Source organism: Gallus gallus, unplaced genomic scaffold, assembly GCF_016699485.2.
Source record: "Gallus gallus isolate bGalGal1 unplaced genomic scaffold, bGalGal1.mat.broiler.GRCg7b scaffold_45, whole genome shotgun sequence".
Classification (NCBI taxonomy): domain Eukaryota; kingdom Metazoa; phylum Chordata; class Aves; order Galliformes; family Phasianidae; genus Gallus; species Gallus gallus.
Window position 1 is genome coordinate 158,513 of NW_024095997.1, and position 22,339 is coordinate 180,851.

The 22,339-nt window shown below is 59.6% G+C and overlaps 1 protein-coding gene across 1 annotated transcript in view; it reads right to left on the minus strand.

The window, feature by feature from the left end:
- Positions 1-4,853: 4,853 nt before the first annotated feature.
- MYO7L2 (myosin-7-like 2) overlaps positions 4,854-22,339 on the minus strand; it is a 38,559-nt gene continuing 21,073 nt past the window's right edge. The window contains exons 26-39 of the mRNA XM_040657094.1: positions 20,835-21,224; positions 20,620-20,746; positions 20,390-20,508; positions 18,971-19,167; positions 18,245-18,428; positions 17,984-18,149; positions 17,789-17,913; positions 17,051-17,359; positions 14,003-14,206; positions 13,787-13,912; positions 12,208-12,483; positions 10,260-10,355; positions 8,804-8,938; positions 4,854-4,960 (exon numbers count right to left, since the gene is read on the minus strand). Of these exons, the coding sequence (XP_040513028.1) occupies positions 4,940-4,960; positions 8,804-8,938; positions 10,260-10,355; positions 12,208-12,483; positions 13,787-13,912; positions 14,003-14,206; positions 17,051-17,359; positions 17,789-17,913; positions 17,984-18,149; positions 18,245-18,428; positions 18,971-19,167; positions 20,390-20,508; positions 20,620-20,746; positions 20,835-21,224 (2,475 nt within the window). The 3' untranslated portion in view covers positions 4,854-4,939. The remainder of the gene's footprint in view (positions 4,961-8,803; positions 8,939-10,259; positions 10,356-12,207; positions 12,484-13,786; positions 13,913-14,002; positions 14,207-17,050; positions 17,360-17,788; positions 17,914-17,983; positions 18,150-18,244; positions 18,429-18,970; positions 19,168-20,389; positions 20,509-20,619; positions 20,747-20,834; positions 21,225-22,339) is intronic.

Here is a 22,339-nt window from a genome sequence, read left to right on the forward strand (position 1 = left end):
CCTAAAGGGTAGAAACACCCTCAAGGGTAGAAGGACCCCCAAAGGGTTGAGGGACCCCCAATAGTAGAAGGTCCCCCAAGGTCAGAAGGACCCCCAGTGGTAGAAAGACCCCCAAAGGTTAGAAGGAACCCCAAAGGATAGAGGGACACCCAAAGGATAGAAGGACCCCCAATGGTAGAGGGACCCCCAAAGGGTTGAGGGACCCCCAAGGGTAGAAAGACCCCGAAGGTTAGAAGGACTCCCAAAGATAGAAGGTCCCCCAAAGGTAGAAGGACCCCCTATAGGGTAGAAGGACCCCCAGTGGTAGAAAGACCCCCCAAAGGTAGAAGGACCCCCAAAGGATAGAAGGACCCTCAAAGGGTAGAAGGACCCCCAAGGTTAGAAGGACTCCCAAAGGGTAGAAGGACCTCCAGGGAAGAAGGACCCCCCAAGGACAGAAGGACCCCCAAAGGGTAGAAGGACCCCCAAAGGGTAGAGGGACACCCAAAGGATAGAAGGACCTCCAAAGGGTAGAAAGACCCCTAAAGGGTAGAAACACCCTCAAGGGTAGAAGGACCCCCAAAGGGTTGAGGGACCCCCAATAGTAGAAGGTCCCCCAAGGTCAGAAGGACCCCCAAAAGGTAGGAGAACTCCCCAAGGGTAGAAAGACCCCCAGTGGTAGAAAGACCCCCAAAGGGTAGAAGGAACCCCAAAGGATAGAGGGACACCCAAAGGATAGAAGGACCCCCAATGGTAGAGGGACCCCCAAAGGGTAGAAGGAGCCCGAAAGGGTAGAAGGACCCCCAAAGGATAGAGGGACACCCAAAGGATAGAAGGACCCCCAATGGTAGAGGGACCCCCAAAGGGTTGAGGGACCCCCAAGGGTAGAAAGACCCCGAAGGTTAGAAGGACCCCCAAAGGGTAGAAGGTCCCCCAATAGTGGAAGGACCCCCAAAAGGGTAGAAGGACCCCCAATGGGTAGAAAGACCCCCAAAGGGTTGCGGGACCCCCAAAGGGTAGAAGGACCCCTAAAGGGTAGAAGGACCCCCAAAGGACAGAAAGACCCCCAAAGGATAGAGGGACACCCAAAGGATAGAAGGACCCCCAATGGTAGAGGGACCCCCAAAGGGTTGAGGGACCCCCAAGGGTAGAAAGACCCCGAAGGTTAGAAGGACCCCCAAAGGGTAGAAGGACCCCCAAGGGTAGAAGGACCCCCAAAAGGGTAGAAGGACCCCCAGTGGTAGAAAGACCCCCCAAAGGTAGAAGGACCCCCAAAGGATAGAAGGACCCTCAAAGGGTAGAAGGACCCCCAAAAGGGTAGAAGGACCCCCAAAGGGTAGAAAGACCCCTAAAGGGTAGAAACACCCTCAAGGGTAGAAGGACCCCCAAAGGGTTGAGGGACCCCCAAAGGGTTGAGGGACCCCCAATAGTAGAAGGTCCCCCAAGGTCAGAAGGACCCCCAAAAGGTAGGAGAACTCCCCAAGGGTAGAAGGACCCCCAGTGGTAGAAAGACCCCCAAAGGGTAGAAGGAACCCCAAAGGTTAGAGGGACACCCAAAGGATAGAAGGACCCCCAATGGTAGAGGGACCCCCAAAGGGTTGAGGGACCCCCAAGGGTAGAAAGACCCCGAAGGTTAGAAGGACTCCCAAAGATAGAAGGTCCCCCAAAGGTAGAAGGACCCCCAAAAGGGTAGAAGGACCCCCAGTGGTAGAAAGACCCCCCAAAGGTAGAAGGACCCCCAAAGAGTAGAAGGACCCCCTATAGGGTAGAAGGACCCCAAAGGTTAGAACGATCCCCAAAGAGTAGAAGGACTCCCCAAGGGTAGAAGGACCCCCAAAGGGTTGAGGGACCCTCAAAGGTTAGAAGGACCCCCAAAAGGGTAGAAGGACCCCCAAAGAGTAGAAAGACCCCCAAAGGGTAGAAGGACCCCCAAAAGGGTAGAAGGACCCCCAAAGGGTAGAAGGAGCCCGAAAGGATAGAAGGACCCCCAAGGGTAGAAGGACCCCCAGTGGTAGAAAGACCCCCAAAGGTTAGAAGGAACCCCAAAGGTTAGAGGGACACCCAAAGGATAGAAGGACCCCCAATGGTAGAGGGACCCCCAAAGGGTTGAGGGACCCCCAAGGGTAGAAAGACCCCGAAGGTTAGAAGGACCCCCAAAGGGTAGAAGGACCCCCAAAGGTAGAAGGACCCCCAAAGGGTTGAGGGACCCCCAAAGGGTAGAAGGAGCCCGAAAGGGTAGAAGGACTCCCAAAGGTTAGAAGGTCCCCCAAAGGGTTGAGGGACCCCCAAAGGGTAGAAGGACCCCCAAGGTTAGAAGGACCCCCAATGGTAGAGGGACCCCCAAAGTGTTGAGGGACCCCCAAGGGTAGAAGGACCCCTAAGGGTAGAAGGACCCCCAAAAGGGCAGAAGGACCCCCAAAGGGCAGAAGGACCCCCAAAGGTAGAGGGACCCCCAAGGTTAGAAGGACCCCCAAAAGATAGAAGGACCCCCAGTAGTAGAAGGACCCCAAAAGGGTAGAAGGATTTTGGGGTTAAATGGGGGATTTTCGAGGAGAAAATGTATGATTTTGGGTTAAATGGGGGATTTTTGAAGGGAAAATGGGTGATTTTGGGGTTAAATGGGGGATTTTCGAATAGAAAATGGGCGATTTTGGGGTTAAATGGGGGATTTTCGAATAGAAAATGGGCGATTTTGGGGTTAAATGGGGGATTTTTGAAGGGAAAATGGGTGATTTTGGGGTTAAATGGGGGATTTTCGAGGAGAAAATGTGGGATTTTTGGTTAATTATGGAATCCCAATGGGGGATGGGGTCTCAGGAGCTCCCATGGGGTCCTATAGGTTCTTTATAGGAAAGGGGTGGGGGGACATTTCTGGGGTCTTATGGGGTCCTATGGGGTCCTTCACGGTCCTGTGGGTATCCTACTGTTTTCTATGTGGTCCTATGGGGTGAATGGATCCTCTCAGACCCTATGGGATCCCACAGCGACACGCGCGGACCCATAGGGAAAGATGGGGATGCACAGCTGCCCATAGGGACCCCATGGAGACCCCATAGGGATCCCACCTTGAACCAAAACAAACCCATAGCGACCCCACAGAGCCCGTTAGGTACCCCCACGGAACCCATAGAAGCCCCATAGGGACCCCACAGAGCCCGTTAGGTACACCTACGGAACCCATAGAAGCCCCATAGGACCCCATAGAGCCTGTTAGATGCCCAGAGGGACCCCACAGAAGCCCCATAGGGACCCCACAGAGTGACAAAGCCCCGCCCCACACGAAGCCCCACACGAAGCCCCGCCCCACACAAAGCCCCACACGAAGCCCCGCCCCACACAAAGCCCCGCCCCACACAAAGCCCCGCCCCACACGAAGCCCGGCCCACACGAAGCCCCACACAAAGCCCTGCCCCACAGGAAGCCCCACACGAAGCCCCGCCCCACACGAAGCCCCGCCCCACACAAAGCCCCGCCCCACACAAAGCCCCGCCCCACACGAAGCTCTGCCCCACATAAAGCCCCACACGAAGCCCCGCCCCACACAAACCCCCGCCCCACACGAAGCCCTGCCCCACACGAAGCCCCACCCGAAGCCCCGCCCCACACCAGTCCCCGCCCCACACAAAGCCCCGCCCCACACGCAGCCCGCCCCACACAAAGCCCTGCCCCACACAAAGCCCCACACAAAGCCGTGCCCCACACAAAGCCCCACACGAAGCCCCGCCCCACACGAAGCCCCGCCCCACACAAAGCCCCACACAAAGCCCTGCCCCACACGAAGCCCCGCCCCACACGAAGCCCCACACGCAGCCCCGCCCCACACAAAGCCCCGCCCCACAGAAAGCCCCACACAAAGCCGTGCCCCACACAAAGCCCCACACGAAGCCCCGCCCCACACGAAGCCCCACACAAAGCCCTGCCCCACACGCAGCCCCGCCCCACACGCACCCCCGCCCCACTCCAATCCCCGCCCCACACGAAGCCCCGCCCCACACAAAGCCCCGCCCCACTCCAATCCCCGCCCCACTCCAATCCCCGCCCCACACGAAGCCCCACCCCACACGAAGCCCTGCCCCACACAAAGCCCCGCCCCACACAAAGCCCCGTCCCACACAAAGCCCCGCCCCACACGAAGCCCTGCCCCACACAAAACCCCACATGTAGCCCTGCCCCACACGAAGCCCCGCCCCACACGAAGCCCCGCCCCACACAAAGCCCCGCCCCACACGCAGCCCCGCCCCACACGAAGCCCTGCCCCACACGAAGCCCCACACAAAGCCCTGCCCCACACAAAGCTCTGCCCCACACGAAGCCCTGCCCCATAGAAAGCCCCGCCCCACACAAAACCCCGCCCCACACGAAGCCCCGCCCCACACAAAGCCCCACACAAAGCCCTGCCCCACACGCAGCCCCGCCCCACACAAAGCCCCGCCCCACACGAAGCCCCGCCCCACACGAAGCCCCGCCCCACACAAAGCCCTGCCCCACACAAAGCCCCACACAAAGCCCCGCCCCACACGAAGCCCCGCCCCACACGAAGCCCCACACAAAGCCCCGCCCCACACGAAGCCCCGCCCCACACGAAGCCCTGCCCCACACGAAGTCCCACACGAAGCCCCGCCCCACACGAAGCCCTGCCCCACACAAAGTCCCACACAAAGCCCCACACAAAGCCCCGCCCCACACAAAGCCCCGCCCCACACGAAGCCCCGCCCCACACGAAGCCCCGCCCCACACGAAGCCCCGCCCCACACAAAGCCCCGCCCCACACGCAGCCCCGCCCCACACAAAGCCCCGCCCCACACGAAGCCCCGCCCCACACGAAGCCCCGCCCCACACGCAGCCCCGCCCCACAGAAGCCCCCACAGCGCCGCTGCTGCTGAAAGGCATTTATTGGGTGGGCGGAGGGGGGCGGAGGCGCTGATGGGGGCGGCGCCGGGGGGCGCATCGCCCACTGCTTTCACTCCTCGTGGAGCCCTTTCTGTGGGGAGAGAGCAGAGGGAGCCCATGGGGCGGCTGTGGGGCGCAGCACTGAGCTGTCCGTACGGACCCCAGGGAGACCCACAGAGACCCATAGGGACCCATAGAGATCCCCATGGAGACCCATAGAGACCCATAGGGACCCATACGGACCCCATGGAGACCCACAGAGACCCATAGGGACCCATAGAGGTCCCCATGGAGACACACAGAGATCCCATAGGGACCCATAGAGATCCCATAGAGATCCCATGGAGACCCACAGAGATCCCATAGGGACCCATAAGGATCCCATAGAGACCCATAAGGATCCCATGGAGACCCACAGAGACCCATAGGGACCCATACGGACCCCATGGAGACCCACAGAGACCCATAGGGACCCATAGAGGTCCCCATGGAGACCCATAGGGACCCATAGAGATCCCCATGGAGACCCACAGAGACCCATAGGGACCCATAGAGGTCCCCATGGAGACCCACAGAGATCCCATAGAGACCCCATAAGGATCCCATAGAGACCCATAAGGATCCCCACGGAGGCCCCATAGCGACACAGTGGGACCCACACGGATAGGGGACCCCATGGAGACCCATAGAGACCCCATAAGGATCCCCATGGAGACCCATAGAGACCCATAGGGACCCATAGAGATCCCATGGAGACCCACAGAGATCCCATAGGGACCCATAGAGATCCCATGGAGACCCACAGAGATCCCATAGAGACCCCATAAGGATCCCATAGAGATCCTATAAGGATCCCATAGGGACCCATAAGGATCCCCATGGAGGCCCCATAGCGACACAGTGGGACCCATATGGATAGGGGACCCCATGGAGACCCATAGAGATCCCATAGACACCCATAAGGATCCCCATGGAGACCCATAGAGACCCATAAGGATCCCATAGAGACCCATAAGGATCCCCACGGAGGCCCCATAGCGACACAGTGGGACCCACACGGATAGGCAGAGCTGCTCAGAGGGACCCCATGGAGACCCATAGAGACCCATAAGGATCCCATAGAGACCCATAAGGATCCCCATGGAGACCCATAGCGACACAGCGGGACCCACACGGATAGGCAGAGCTGCCTATAAGGATCCTTAGGGGAACATAGGGGATCCTTAGGGGACACAGGGGCAGGGCCAAAGTGGGGCAGGGCCGAAGTGGGGCGGGGCCAAAGTGGGGCGGGGCTGAAGAAGTGGGGCGGGGCTGAAGAAGTGGGGCAGGGATGCAGAAGTGGGGCGGGGCCGAAGAAGCGGGGCGGGGCTGAAGTGGGGCAGGGCTGAAGAAGTGGGGCGGGGCCGAAGAAGTGGGGCAGGGATGCAGAAGTGGGGCGGGGCTGAAGTGGGGCAGGGATGAGGAAGTGGGGCAGGGCCGAAGAAGTGGGGCAGGGCTGAAGAAGTGGGGCAGGGCTGAAGTGGGGCAGGGCCGAAGAAGTGGGGCAGGGCCAAAGAAATGGGGGGGGGGCAAAGAAGTGGGGCAGGGCTGAAAAAGTGGGGCAGGGCTGAAGTGGGGCAGGGCTGACGAAGTGGGGCAGGGCTGAGGAAGTGGGGCAGGGCCGAAGAAGTGGGGCAGGGCTGAAGTGGGGCAGGGCTGAAGAAGTGGGGCAGGGATGAGGAAGTGGGGCAGGGATGAAGAAGTGGGGCAGGGATGCAGAAGTGGGGCAGGGATGCAGAAGTGGGGCAGGGCTGAAGTGGGGCAGGGCTGAGGAAGTGGGGCAGGGATGAAGAAGTGGGGCAGGGATGCAGAAGTGGGGCAGGGATGAAGAAGTGGGGCAGGGATGCTGAAGTGGGGCAGGGATGCGGAAGTGGGGCAGGGATGAGGAAGTGGCGCAGGGATGAAGAAGTGGGGCAGGGATGAAGAAGTGGGGCAGGGATGAAGTGGGGCAGGGCTGAAGAAGTGGGGCAGGGATGCAGAAGTGGGGCAGGGCCGAAGTGGGGCAGGGATGCAGAAGTGGGGCAGGGCTGAAGAAGTGGGGCAGGGATGCAGAAGTGGGGCAGGGCTGAAAAAGTGGGGCAGGGCTGAAGTGGGGCAGGGCCGAAGTGGGGCAGGGATGCAGAAGTGGGGCAGGGCTGAAAAAGTGGGGCAGGGCTGAAGTGGGGCAGGGCCGAAGTGGGGCAGGGATGCAGAAGTGGGGCAGGGCTGAAGAAGTGGGGCAGGGCTGAAGAAGTGGGGCAGGGATGAAGAAGTGGGGCAGGGATGAGGAAGTGGGGCAGGGCTGAAGTGGGGCAGGGATGCAGAAGTGGGGCAGGGCCGAAGAAGTGGGGCAGGGCTGAAGAAGTGGGGCAGGGATGCAGAAGTGGGGCAGGGCCGAAGAAGTGGGGCAGGGACAAAGATGTGGGGCAGGGATGCAGAAGTGGGGCGGGGCTGAAGAAGTGGGGCAGGGACGAAGTGGGGCAGAGATGAGGAAGTGGGGCAGGGCTGAAGAAGTGAGGCGGGGCCAAAGAAATGGGGTGGGGCTGAAGAAGTGGGGCGGGGATGCAGAAGTGGGGCAGGGATGCAGAAGTGGGGCGGGGCCAAAGAAGTGGGGCAGGGATGCAGAAGTGGGGCAGGGACGAAGAAGTGGGGCGGGGCCAAAGAAGTGGGGCAGGGCCGAAGTGGGGCAGGGCTGAAGAAGTGGGGCAGGGCCGAAGAAGTGGGGCAGGGCTGAAGATGTGGGGCAGGGCTGAAGAAGTGGGGCAGGGCCGAAGAAATGGGGCATGGATGAAGAAGTGGGGCAGGGATGAAGAAGTGGGGCAGGGCCGAAGTGGGGCAGGGCCGAAGAGGGGCAGGGCTGAAGAAGTGGGGCAGGGATGCAGAAGTGGGGCAGTGCTGAAGAAGTGGGGCAGGGCTGAAGTGGGGCAGGGCTGAAGAAGTGGGGCAGGGCTGAAGAAGTGGGGCGGGGATGAAGTGGGGCAGGGCTGAGGAAGTGGGGCAGGGCTGAAGTGGGGCAGGGATGAAGAAGTGGGGCAGGGATGAGGAAGTGGGGCAGGGATGCAGAAGTGGGGCGGGGCCGAAGAAGTGGGGCAGGGCTGAAGTGGGGCAGGGCTGAGGAAGTGGGGCAGGGATGAAGAAGTGGGGTGGGGCTGAAAAAGTGGGGCAGGGCTGAGGAAGTGGGGCGGGGCTGAAGAAGTGGGGCAGGGCCGAAGAAGTGGGGCAGGGCTGAAGTGGGGCAGGGCTGAAGAAGTGGGGCAGGGATGAGGAAGTGGGGCAGGGATGCAGAAGTGGGGCAGGGATGCAGAAGTGGGGCAGGGCTGAAGTGGGGCAGGGCTGAGGAAGTGGGGCAGGGATGAAGAAGTGGGGCAGGGATGCAGAAGTGGGGCAGGGATGAAGAAGTGGGGCAGGGATGCTGAAGTGGGGCAGGGATGCGGAAGTAGGGCAGGGATGAGGAAGTGGGGCAGGGATGAAGAAGTGGGGCGGGGCTGAAAAAGTGGGGCAGGGCTGAGGAAGTGGGGCGGGGCTGAAGAAGTGGGGCAGGGATGAGGAAGTGGGGCAGGGCCGAAGAAGTGGGGCAGGGCTGAAGTGGGGCAGGGCTGAAGAAGTGGGGCAGGGCTGAAGATGTGGGGCAGGGCTGAAGAAGTGGGGCAGGGCTGAAGAAGTGGGGCAGGGCTGAAGTGGGGCAGGGCTGAGGAAGTGGGGCAGGGATGCAGAAGTGGGGCAGGGCTGAAGAAGTGGGGCGGGGCCGAAGTGGGGCAGGGATGCAGAAGTGGGGCAGGGATGCAGAAGTGGGGCAGGGCTGAAGAAGTGGGGCAGGGATGCAGAAGTGGGGCAGGGCTGAAGAAGTGGGGCAGGGATGCAGAAGTGGGGCAGGGATGCAGAAGTGGGGCGGGGCCGAAGTGGGGCAGAGACCCACCGTGGTGCGGCCGTCTCTGCTGCGGGCGCGCAGTTTGTTGAGCTGCGCCTCGGCGATGTCCGCGCGCTCCTCCGCGTCGCCCAACTCGTGCTGCGCTTTGCGGAACTTGGACAGGTTGCAGTTGGACTGCTCCTCCTGCGGGCGGCCCCACCGCACACCACACTCAGTCCCACAGCCGCCCACCCGGCCGGCCATCCCTCCCTCCCTCCCTCCATCCCTTCCTCCTTCCCCCCATCCTTTCCTCCCTCCCTCCTTCCCTCCCTTCCTCCCTCCATCCCTTTCTCCCTCCCTTCATCCCTCCATCCCTCCCTCCCTCTCTCCATTCCTCCCTCCCTCCCTCCACCCCTCCCTCCCTCCCTCCCCCATTCCTTCCCTCCCTCCCTCCCTCCATCCCTCCATCCTCCCTCCCTCCCTCCGCCCATCTCTCCCTCCCTCCCTTCCGCCCTCCCTCCCTCTCTTCCTCCCTCCCTCCACCCCTCCCTTCGTCCCTCCATCCCTCCCTCCCTCCCTCCATTCCTCCCTCCCTCCCTCTCTCCCTTCCTCCCTCCCTCCACCCCACCCTCCATCCACCCCTCCCTCCCTCCCCCATTCCTTCCCTCCCTGCCTCCCTCCATCCCTCCCCCCCTCCCTCCCTCTCTCCATCCCTTCCTCCCTCTCTCCATCCCCCCCTCCCTCCATCTCTCCCTCCCTCCCTCCATCCCTCCATTCTTCCCATCCCTCCATCCCTCCCTCCCTCCACCCACCCGTCTTTCTTCCATCTCCCCCCGCTCCTTCATCAGCTCTCCTCTGTTCGTTCACCTTCTTTCCCTCTCAGCCCCATCCGCCCTCATCCCCTCCTCCCTCCATCCCTCCATCCCTCCCTCCCTTCCTCCCTCCCTCCATCTCTCCCTCCCTTCCTCCCTCCATCCCTCCCCCCTCCCTCCCTCCATCCCTCCCCCCTCCCTCCCTTCCTCCCTCGCCCCATCCCTCCCTTCCGCCCTCCCTCCCTCCCTCCCTCTCTACATCCCTCCCATCCCTCCCTCCACCCCTCCCTCTCTTCCTCCCTCCCTCCACCCCTCCCTTCCTCCCTCCATCCCTTTCTCCCTCCCTTCCTCCCTCCATCCCTCCCTCCCTTCCTCCCTCCATCCCTCCCTACCCTCTCCCTCCCTCCCTCCTTCCATCCCTCCCTTCCCTCTCCCTCCCTCCCTCCCTCCATCCCTCCCTTCCTCCCTCCATCCTTCCCTTCCTCCCTCCATCCATCCCTCCCTCCATCCCTCCCTCCCTCCCTCCCCCCACCCACGTTCTCATCAATCGCTTCAATTCCCCACCCGTTTCTCTGCCCCTTTCTCCACTCACCTCCCATTTTCTCCGACGTTTCCCCACCCAGTTGGTCCTCCACGTCCCCCATCCCCCCTCCCCACCTCCCCCATCCCCCCCCCACCTCCTCCCCTCCCCACCCCCCCCACCCCCCACTCACCGCCTCCTCCGCCTGCCGTTTGTACGCCTTCACCTTCAGCTGCAGTTTGTCCACCAAGTCCTGCAACCTCACCATGTTCTTACGGTCCTCCTCCGTCTGCAGGGGGAGAGATGTGGGGGGGTGGGGGGGGGGGACGACCCCAAAGTGGGACACGTGTGGGTCCAAACCTCACAAAACCCCAAAGATCTCCGTGTTCCGGGTTACCACCGTGGCAGTTCAGCTTTGGGATTCGTTAGAAGCGTTCCTGGGAGGGGGGCAGCCTCCCCGGAAAGGTCGTGTGGTGTTGGGCAGGGGGGGAGAAGGTGGTCATGGCCACTCCTATTCCAGGCCATGTGTGCCCCCGTGGCCACCGGGTCTATGTTTTGTGTCACCTGTGTCTCTTCAGTCACCAGCTCAATCATGTTCTAGATCACTCATGCCCCTACAGCCACCAGGGCAATCATGCTCTAGGCCCCTTGTGCTCCTACAACCACGATGTCTGTGTTCTGTCACCCATGTCCCTGCAGCCACCAGGTCAGCCATGTTCTAGGTCACCCATGTCCCTACAGCCACGTCAACCATGTTCTAGGTGACCCATGTCCCTGCAGCCACCAGGTCAACCACATTCTAGGTCACCCATGTCCCTACAGCCACCAGGTCAGCCACGTTCTAGGTCACCCATGTCCCTACAGCCACCAGGTCAACCACGTTCTAGATCACCTGCAGGTCAGTCCCTACAGGCCAATAACATTCTAGGTCACCCATGTCCCTGCAGCCACCAGGTCAGCCACGTTCTAGGTCCACCATGTCACTGTGGCCACCAGGTCTATGTTTCGTGTCACCCATGTCCCTACAGCCATCAGATCAACCATGTTCTAGATCACCCGTGCTGATACAGCCATCAGGCCAAATTTGGTCTGGCTCACCCACGTCCCTGTGGTCACCGTGTCTACGCTTTTTGTTACCTGTGTCCTTACAGCCACCAGGTCAACCACGTTCTAGATCACCTGCAGGTCAGTGCCTACAGGCCAATAACATTCGAGGTCACCCAAGTCCCTGCAGCCACCAGGTCAGCCATGTTCTAGGTCACCCATGTCCCTGCAGCCACCAGGTCAGCCATGTTCTAGGTCACCCATGTCCCTCTAGCTACAAGGTCAGCCACATTCTAGGTCACCCATGTCCCTGCAGCCACCAGGTCAACCATGTTCTAGATCACCTGCAGGTCAATCCCTACAGGCCAATAACATTCTAGGTCACCCATGTCTTTGCAGCCACCAGGTCAGCCACGTTCTAGGTCACTCATGTCCCTGTGGCCACCAGGTCAGCCATGTTCTAGGTCACCCATGTCCCTGCAGCCACCAGATCAGCCACGTTCTAGGTCCTCCATGTCTCTGTGGCCACAGGGTCTATGTTTTGTGTCACCTGTGTCTCTTTAGCCACCAGGCTAGCCATGTTCTTGATCACCCCTGTCCCCACAGCCACCAGATCAGCCACGTTCTAGGATCCCCATGTCCCTCTAGCTACCAGCTCAACCATGCTCTAGGCCCCTTGTGTTCTTACAGTCACGATGTCTGTGTTCTATGTCACCTGTGTCCCTACAGCCACCAGGTCAGCCACGTTCTAGGTCACCCAGGTCCCTGTGGCCACCAGGTCAGCCACGTTCTAGGTCACCCATGTCCCTGTAGCCACCAGGTCAACCACGTTCTAGATCACCTGCAGGTCAGTTCCTACAGGCCAGTAACATTGTAGGTCACCCATGTCCCTACAGCCACCAGGTCAGCCACGTTCTAGATCTCTCATGTCCCTGCAGCCACCAGGTCAGCCACGTTCTAGATCTCTCATGTCCCTGCAGCCACCAGGTCAGCCACGTTCTAGGTCCCCCTTGTTCCCACATCCACCACGCCACCCACATCCTCAGCCCCACTGCCCCACGCCGCTGTGAGCCCGCAGCCGTGCCGTGCTGTCCCACCTGGTAGCTGAGCTCCTTCACGCGCCGCTCCGACTTGCGCAGCCCTTTGACGCTCTCGGCATGGCGCTTCTGCTCCGCCTCCAGCTCGTTCTCCAGCTCCCTCACACGCGCCTCCAGCTTCTGCAGCTGCTTCTTGCCGCCCTTGAGGGCCAACTGCTCTGCCTCGTCCAGCCGCAGCTGCAGGTCCTTGATGGTCTGCTCCATGTTCTTCTTCATCCGCTCCAGGTGGGCGCTCGTGTCCTGCTCCTTCTTCAGCTCCTCCGCCATCATGGCCGCCTAGGGGAGAGGGGGGGGTGGGGTGGAGGGTGGGGAGAGGTGGAGGAGTGGGAGAGGTGGGAGGGATGGAGGAATTGAGAGATGAGGAGACGTGGAGGAATGGGAGGGGTGGAGGAATTGAGAGATGGGAGAGGTGGAGGAGTGGGAGGGATGGAGGATTGAGAGATGGGAGAGGTGGAGGAGTGGGAGGGATGGAGGATTGAGAGATGGGAGAGGTGGAGGAGTGGGAGAGATGAGGAGAGGTGGAGGAGTGGAAGAGATGAGAGGGACGGGAGGGATGGAGGAATTGAGAGATGAGGAGAGGTGGAGGGATGGGAGGGGTGGAGGGGTGGAGGAGTGGGAGAGATGGGAGAGGTGGGAGGAATGGGAGGGATGGAGGATTTGAGAGATGAGAGAGAAGAGGAGAGGTGGGAGAGATGAGGAGAGGTGGAGGGGTGGGAGGGGTGGGAGGGATGGAGGAATTGAGAGATGAAGAGAGGTGGGAGAGTGGGAGAGATGGGAGAGGTGGAGGAGTGGGAGAGGTGGAGGAGTGGGAGGAATGGGAGAGATGAGGAGAGGTGGAGGAGTGGAAGAGATGGGAGGGACGGGAGGGATGGAAGAATTGAGAGATGAGGAGAGGTGGAGAGGTGGGAGAGATGAGGAGGGGTGGAGGGGTGGAGGGGTGGAGAGATGGGGGGAGATGAGAAGAAGTGGAGGAATGGAGAGATGGGGAGAGGTGGAGAAATTGAGAGATGAGGAGAGATGGGAGAAGTGGAGGAGTGGGAGAGGTGGGATAGGTGGAGGAGTGGGAGAGATGAGAGGGACGGGAGGGATGGAGGAATTGAGAGATGAGGAGAGGTGGAGAGGTGGGAGAGGTGGAGGAGAGGTGGAGGAATGGGGGGGAGATGAGAAGAAGTGGAGGAATGGGAGAGATGGGAGAGGTGGAGGAATTGAGAGATGAGGAGAGGTGGAGGAGTGGGAGAGATGGGAGGGATGGGAAAGATGGGAGAGGTGGAGGAGTGGGAGAGATGGGAGAGATGATGGAAGAAGGAGAGGAATGGGAAAGATGGGAGAGGTGGAGGAATAGGAGAGATGGACAAGAAGGTGTGGGAGAGATGGAAGAGGTTAAGGTACGGGAGAGGTTGGGGAGAGGTGGCAGAATAGGAGAGGTGGGGAGAGGTGAGGGAACCCGAGTAACGGGACCCCTCCGAATCGAGGACAGGTGGAGGGACGTGGAGTTCCATCTCCCCCATTGGCAGGAGAGTGGCTGAGGGCGTCCCTGTGCCCCTCCACGTCCCTCAGCTGAGCCCAGCACGACACTCACGTCAGTGATGGCCTTCTTGGCCTTCTCCTCGGCGTTCCGGCACTCCTGGATCGCTTCTTCCACCTCGGTCTGCAGCTGGGAGATGTCGGCCTCCATCTTCTTCTTCTGGTTGATGAGACCGGTGTTCTGGAAGAGAGGAGCAGCGGGAGCTCACGCTCTGCCCCCCGGCGGGACGCCGTCGGACGGAAGGTCGAGCCTTCCCCGTGGCACCGTCACCTGGGAATGGAGGAGCTGGACGCGCTCGCTGGCCTCGATCAGTTCCTGCTCGGCCAACTTGCGGGCCCTCTCGCTCTGCTCCAGCGCGGCGCGCAGCTCCTCCAGCTCCGATTGGAGGAGGTTGTTCCTCCGCTCCACGATGGCGATGTTCTCCTTCAGGTCCTCGTTAGCGCGCACCGCGTCGTCCAGCTGTAATTGGGCGTCCTGCCGGGCGACGCGGAGGGGGGTGTGAGGAACGGGGTGGCGACTGAGAGGGTGATTGGGGTGACCACGCAACCGTCCATCGCCCAGAGGCCGCCAGTGGCCACCAATTGGCCACCGGTTGGCCACCCAACGGGCAACCCGTGGTCGCAAACGGGCAACCAACGGCCACACGTTGGTGATCACCAATTGGCCATCCAACGGGCAACGAATGGGCACGGGACGATGAGCAAACGGCCACTTCCTCAGTGCCCTTTGGCTTTGTGTCTAAAGGAGGCCCCGTGTCTCCGATGCCTCCTGGCTACAACCAGCCTGTAGGCCAACCATCTTACGACGGCGCCGAGTGGGGCAGGAAGACGTCCACTACAGAAGGGTTGGGGAAGGGGACACTTCAGAAGGATTGGGGAATCCACTACAGAAGGGTTGGGGAAGGGGACACTTCAGAAGGATTGGGGAATCCACTACAGAAGGATTGGGGAAGGGGACACTTCAGAAGGATTGGGGAATCCACTACAGAAGGGTTGGGGAAGGGGACACTTCAGAAGGATTGAGGAATCCACTACAGAAGGGTTGGGGAAGGGGACACACGGCTGCCACCACCCAGCACCTCCTCTCTGTCGTATCGCTGGCAAACCCACTGATGAGCGTGGCCAATTGGAGGCCACATGAAGAAAGGCCCAGCCAGGTAGAGCCAATACCCCTTTGAATGTGGGACAACAGAGTCTCTCTTCCAATGTGGTCTTTGATTTTGTTTAATTTTACCGAGTTTGGTGTATGAAGTGGCTATGGAAGCTTATAGCACCCGGGAAACCGATGTGTTTCTTCCTTCACGGCAATAGGATATTTTTTTTATGCCCAGATAATGCTATTGCTTTTAATCAGGGTGCAGAATGTTAACAGCGTTAATATAACGTGAGCTGATGCCAATATGATACGTTAACGTCAGTGTTAATATAACACAGGGCTGAAAGCCCATTTCTGTCCTTCTTTTTAATATTCGTAGGATTTAAATAGATGGAAGAGTAGGTCGGATCCCAGGCAAACCAAAACATATAAACACCCATAACCAGGAAAGAGAGGAGCGGTAACAAATGGCCACCAACGGGGCAACCAATGGCCACCCCACGGCTACAGAACAGGCAACCAATGGCCATGGAATTGTCACCAACCGGCAGCCCATTGGGCAGCCAATGGCCACGGAATTGTCACCAACGGGCAGCCCAATGGGCAGCCAATGGCCATGGAATTGTCACCAACCGGCAGCCCATTGGGCAGCCAATGGCCACGGAATTGTTGTCACCAACCGGCAGCCCATTGGGCAGCCAACGGCCATGGAATTGTCACCAACCGGCAGCCCATTGGGCAGCCAACAGCCACGGAATTGTTGTCACCAACCGGCAGCCCATTGGGCAGCCAACGGCCATGGAATTGTCACCAACCGGCAGCCCATTGGGCAACCAACGGCCACGGCATTGTCACCAACCGGCAGCCCATTGGGCAGCCAATGGCCACGGAGGGATCACCAACTGGGCACAAAATGAGTGACCAACAGCTGCCCATTGAGCAGCCAACGGCCACCCATTGGGCAACCAATGGCCACGGAATTGTCACCAACCGGCAGCCCATTGGGCAGCCAACGGCCATGGAATTGTCATCACCAACCGGCAGCCCATTGGGCAACCAACGGCCACGGCACTGTCACCAACCAGCAGCCCATTGGGCAGCCAATGGCCACGGAGGGATCACCAACTGGGCACAAAATGGGCGACCAACGGCCGCCCATTGGGCAACCAACGGCCACGGAATTGTTGTCACCAACCGGCAGCCCATTGGGCAACCAACGGCCACGGCACTGTCACCAACCGGCAGCCCAATGGGCAGCCAATGGCCATGGAGGGATCACCAACTGGGCACAAAATGGGCGACCAATGGCCGCCCATTGAGCGGCCAACGGCCACCCATTGGGCAGCCAATGGCCACGAAATTGTCATCACCAACCGGCAGCCCATTGGGCAGCCAATGGCCACGGAATTGTTGTCACCACCCGGCAGCCCATTGGGCAGCCAACGGCCATGGAATTGTCACCAACCGGCAGCCCATTGGGCAGCCAATGGCCACGGAATTGTTGTCACCAACCGGCAGCCCATTGGGCAGCCAATGGCCACGGAGGGATCACCAACTGGGCACAAAATGGGCGACCAACGGCCACCCATTGGGCAACCAACGGCCACGGAATTGTCACCAACCGGCAGCCCATTGGGCAGCCAATGGCCATGGCATTGTCACCAACCGGCAGCCCATTGGGCAGCCAATGGCCACGGAAGGATCACCAACTGGGCACAAAATGGGCAACCAATGGCCGCCCATTGAGCAGCCAACGGTCACCCATTGGGCAGCCAATGGCCACGGCACTGTCACCAACCAGCAGCCCATTGGGCAGCCAATGGCCATGGAATTGTTGTCACCAACCGGCAGCCCATTGGGCAGCCAATGGCCATGGAATTGTCACCAACCAGCAGCCCATTGGGCAGCCAATGGCCACGGAATTGTCACCAACCAGCAGCCCATTGGGCAGCCAATGGCCACGGAGGGATCACCAACTGGGCACAAAATGGGCGACCAACGGCCGCCCATTGAGTGGCCAACGGCCACCCATTGGGCAGCCAATGGCCATGGAATTGTCACCAACCGGCCTCCCATTGAGCAGCCAACGGGCGCCCATCAGGCACCAAACAAACCCCCACGACGCCCACCCGACCATTTCCCACTGGGAACTGTATACCCACCCAGCAGCCAACTTCAGCCCACCCAACAGCCCCCCCCCCCACGGGGGGGTCCCAGGGGTACCTTGAGGTAGCCCTGCAGCGCCTTGACTTGCTTCTGGGCCTCGGCTGCCATGCGGTTGGCGTGGCTCAGTTGGATCTCCATCTCATTGAGGTCGCCCTCCATCTTCTTCTTCAGCCTCAGCGCTTCGTTGCGGCTCCGCGTCTCGGCGTCCAGCGACGTCTGCAGTGAGTCCACCACCCGCAGGTGGTTCCGCTTGGCCTGCTCCATCTCCTCCTCCTTCTCCGCCAGCTTGCGCTCGTAGTCCGCCTTCACTTGGTTGAACTCCAGCTGGGCCCTCAGGATCTTCCCCTCCTCGTGTTCCAGGGACGCCTGGGGAGGAGGTGGGGGGTGGGGAGAAGCATTGGTGGCCATAGGGGACATCCGGAGGATGCGTGGGGATGGAGAGGGTTGCGTGGGGATGGAGAGGGTTGGCGTGGGGATGGAGAGGGTTGGCGTGGGGATGGAGAGGGTTGCGTGGGGATGGAGAGGGTTGCGTGGAGATGGAGAGGGTTGCGTGGGGATGGAGAGGGTTGGCGTGGGGATGGAGAGGGTTGGCGTGGGGATGGAGAGGGTTGCGTGGGGATGGAGAGGGTTGGCGTGGGGATGGAGAGGGTTGCGTGGGGATGGAGAGGGTTGCGTGGGGATGGAGAGGGTTGCGTGGGGATGGAGAGGGTTGCGTGGGGATGGAGAGGGTTGCGTGGGGATGGAGAGGGTTGCGTGGGGATGGAGAGGGTTGCGTGGGGATGGAGCTGTGCTCACCTCGGCCTCCTCCAGCGCTGCTTGCAGCTCCAGCTTCTCGGCGTCCAGCTGCTTACGGACCTTCTCCAGCTCGTGGATGGTCTTGTGGCCGGCTCCCAGCTGCTCCGTCAAGTCCGAGATCTCCTCTGCGAGGATGAGAGCCGGTCAGAGCACGCAGGAGTCGCAGGGCGGCGTCGAGGATGGCTGCGCTCTCACCTTGGAGGTTCTTGGCCTCCCTCTTGAAGGTCTCCAGGTGCTCCAGCGACTCCTCGTAGGCGTTCTTCAGCTTGAAGAGCTCAGTGCTGAGGGACCGGGACTCCTTCTGCGCCGCCTCCAGCTCCGTCTGCGACTCCTCGAACTTCTGCTTCCACTCCGACAAGATCTGCGAGGGACGCCCCCCGGACCGTGCTTACAACCTCCTCTTCCGCCGAGAACCTCTTCCTTCTCTTCCCCCCACCCCCCTGCTGGCGCTCCCACCTTATCAAAGTTCCTTTGCTTCTTATCCAGAGCGGCAGCCGCAGCGTTTGACCTCTCCAGGTCCGCCATCAGGTCCTCGATCTCATTCTGCAGCCGGTGCTTGGTCTTCTCCAGGGAGGAGCATTTGGCGTTGACCGCCTCCACCGCCTCCTCGGCTTCCTGCAGCCGCTGCGCCAGCTTCTTCCTAATGGAGGGGTGGAGAGACAGCGTGTGCGGGCCCCGAAGGACTCCCCCAAGAGTCCCCACACCCATGGAAGAGGACTCACTTGGCCTCCTCCAAGAATCCCCACACCCATGGAAGAGGACTCACTTGGCCTCCTCCAAGGATCCCCACACCCATGGAAGAGCACTTGGCCTCCTCCAAGAACCCCCACACCCATGGAAGAGGACTCACTTGGCCTCCTCCAAGAACCCCCACACCCATGGAAGAGGATTTGGCCTCCCCCAAGAACCCCCACACCCATGGAAGAGGATTCGGCCTCCTCCAAGGATCCCCACACCCACGCAAGAGGACTCACTTGGCCTCCCCCAAGAATTCCCACACCCATGGGAGAGCACTTGGCCTCCTCCAAGAACCCCCACACCCATGGAAGAGGATTCGGACTCCTCCAAGGATCCCCACACCCATGGAAGAGCACTCACTTGGCCTCCTCCAAGAATCCCCACACCCATGGAAGAGGATTTGGCCTCCTCCAAGGATCCCCACACCCATGGAAGAGCACTCACTTGGCCTCCTCCAACTCCTCGGTGCGTTGGATGGCGTCCGTCTCATACTTGGTCCTCCACTGGGCCACCTCCGAGTTGGCTTTGGAGAGGGCACGCTGCAGCTCAGCTCTGGCCTCCGTCTCCTCTTCATACTGCTCCCTCAGCAGGTCACAGTCGTGCCGGGCTGACTGCAGGGCGTGGGCCAGCGCGTTCTTGGCCTGGGGTGAGGAGAAGGCAGAGCAGCATCAGCTGAGGACAGTTTGAGGTTCTCCAGCCCAACACCTGGTGGTGTTCATTGCCTCGACCCAACCAGATCTCCCTCAGAGCAACACAACTCAACTAACCCAACCCAGCTCAACTCAGTCCAAGTTATCTCAGCACAACTCAACCCAACATAACACAATCCAACTCAACTTAATCCAACCCAATTCAACCCAACGACACAACTCAACTCAGACCAACTCAACCCAACACAGTCCAACTCAACACAACCAAAATCATCTCAACCCAACCCAACCTGAATCAACCCAAACCATTCACCCCAACCCAATCCAACTCAACCCAACCCCACCCAATCCAACTCAACCCAACCCAACTCAACTCAACTCAACCCAATCCAACTCAACTCAACTCAACCCAACCCAACTCAACTCAACCCAATCCAACTCAACTCAACTCAACCCAACCCAACTCAACTCAACCCAACCCAACTCAACTCAACCCAACTCAACCCAAACCAACTGAATTCAACTCAACACAACTCAAACCAACCCAATCCAACTCAACTCAATCCGACTCAACCCAACATAACACAATCCAACTCAACTTAATCCAACCCAATTCAACCCAACGACACAACTCAACTCAGACCAACTCAACCCAACACAGTCCAACTCAACCCAACACAGTCCAACTCAACCCAACCAAAATCATCTCAACCCAACCCAACCTGAATCAACCCAAACCATTCACCCCAACCCAACCAAACTCAACTCAACCCAAATCATCTCAACCCACTCCATTTCAACCCAAACCAACTGAATTCAACTCAACACAACTCAAACCAACCCAATCCGACTCAACCCAATCCGACTCAACCCAACATAACCCCTCAGTCCAACTCAACACAACTCCACCCAACACAACCCAATCGACTCAACACAACCAAACTCAACCCAACCCAACTCAGCATAACTCAGCTCAACTCAACCAACTGACCCAACCCAACCCTATCCAACCCAACCCAAATCAATCCAACTCAAGGTAACCAAACACAGCTCAGTCCAAGCGAATTCGACTCAACCCAATTCCGTCCATTCCAACCCAACCCAACCCCCACGACTACAGCCAACCTCCCTGAGCTCCTCCCTCCTCCCCCACCTCCCCCTGCCCTTGGGATGCCTCACCCCCAAACCTCCAGCCCTCCAAAGCCTTTCATACCTTGGCTTCCTCCTCCAGCTGCCTCTTCAGGTCCTCCAGCTGCTGAGTGTAGGTGAGTTTCCCACGCATCAGCTGGTTGATGAAGGCTTCCTTCTCCTCCAGCTGCCTTGAGAGCTCACCTGCGGGGCACAAATGGGGGCGGTCATTGCTGGGGAGACCTCTCCCCCCCCCATAATCCCCCGGTGGTCCCCAAGGCCAGCAGATGGGGCAGAGAGGGGCGAGGTGCTCACCGTTCTCCGTCTGGAGCTTGGCTCGCTGGGTGCTGAGGTCAGCAACCATACGCTGCGCCTCCTCTGATTTGCTGCGGTGCTCATTCATCTGGTCCTCCGTGGTGCGGCACATCTTCTCCAGGTTGGCCTGGAGGAAGAAAGGGACGGGAGGTGCAAGGGAACGCCAGAAGACCGGAGTGGGAGCCGTCCCACCCGGCATCCCCCTCATCTCCTACCTTGGCCTTGATGAGCTGCTCCATGTTGGAGCTGACGTCGTCCAGCTCCAGCTTCAGCTCGCTCTTCTCCTTCTCCAGCTTCTGCTTGACGCGCTGCAGGTTGTCGAGCTGCTCGCTCAGCTCAGCCACGCTGTCGGCGTGCTTCTTGCGCAGGGCGGCGGCCGTGGCCTCGTGCTGCAGCGTTGCCTCCTCCAGGTCTCGCCGCAGCTTCTGGAACTCAGCCTCCCTCTTCTTGTTGAGCTCGAGCTGCACTGAGGTGGCTCCGCCCGCCTCCTCCAGCCGCTCGCTGATCTCCTCCAGCTCCCGTGACAGATCCGAGCGCAGCTTCTCCACCTTGGCCCGGCCCGTCCGCTCCGCCTCCAGCTCCTCCTCCAGCTCCTCGATTCGTGCCTGCGGTCCAGGCACTCCGTCTGACTCAGCCCGACCAACTGGGGGATCTTCTACCCAACCCAACACCGCCCACAACCCGTTGGAGTCCCTTCAACGCACAACTCAACCCAACTCAACCCAACTCAACCCAACTCAACCCAACCCAATCCAATTTAACCTGACTCACAACCCGTTGGAGACGCTTTGATGCAACTGAACCCAACTTAATCCAACTACTCAGAGTCCACTGGAGACCCTTCAACCCAACTTAACCCAACCCAATTCAAATTAACCCAACCCAACTTAACCCAACACCTCACAACCCACTGGAGACCTTTCAACCCAACCCAGCCCAATGTAACTCATCTTAACTCGAATTAATCCAACACAACCCAGCTTAACCCAACAACTAGCAGCCCATCAAAGACCCTTTCATCCAACTTAACACAACTTAACCCAACTTAGCACAACCCAATCCAACTTAACCCGACCCAACTAAGCTCAACCCAACTTAATCCAACCCAATCCAATTCAACCCAACCCAACTAAGCTCAACCCAACTTCATCCAACCCAATCCAACTAAGCTCAATCCAACTTAATCCAACCCAACCCAACTAAGCTCAACCCAACTTAACCCAACCCAATCCAACTTAACCCAACCCAATCCAACTTAACCCAACTTAGCACAACCCAATCCAATTCAACCCAACCCAACTAAGCTCAACCCAACTTAATCCAACCCAATCCAATCCAGCCTAACCCAACTAAGCTCAACCCAACTTCATCCAACCCAATCCAGTTCAACCCAACCCAACTAAGCTCAACCCAACTTAATCCAACCCAATCCAATTCAACCCAACCCAACTTAATCCAACTCAATCCAACTTAACCCAACCCAACTAAGCTCAACCCAACTTCATCCAACCCAATCCAATTCAACCCAACCCAACTAAGCTCAACCCAATTTAATCCAACCCAATCCAATTCAGCCTAACCCAACTTAGCTCAACCCAACTTCATCCAACCCAATCCAACTTAACCCAACTAAGCTCAACCCAACCCAACTTAACCCAACCCAACTAAGCTCAACCCAACTTCATCCAACCCAATCCAACTTAACCCAACTTAGCTCAAC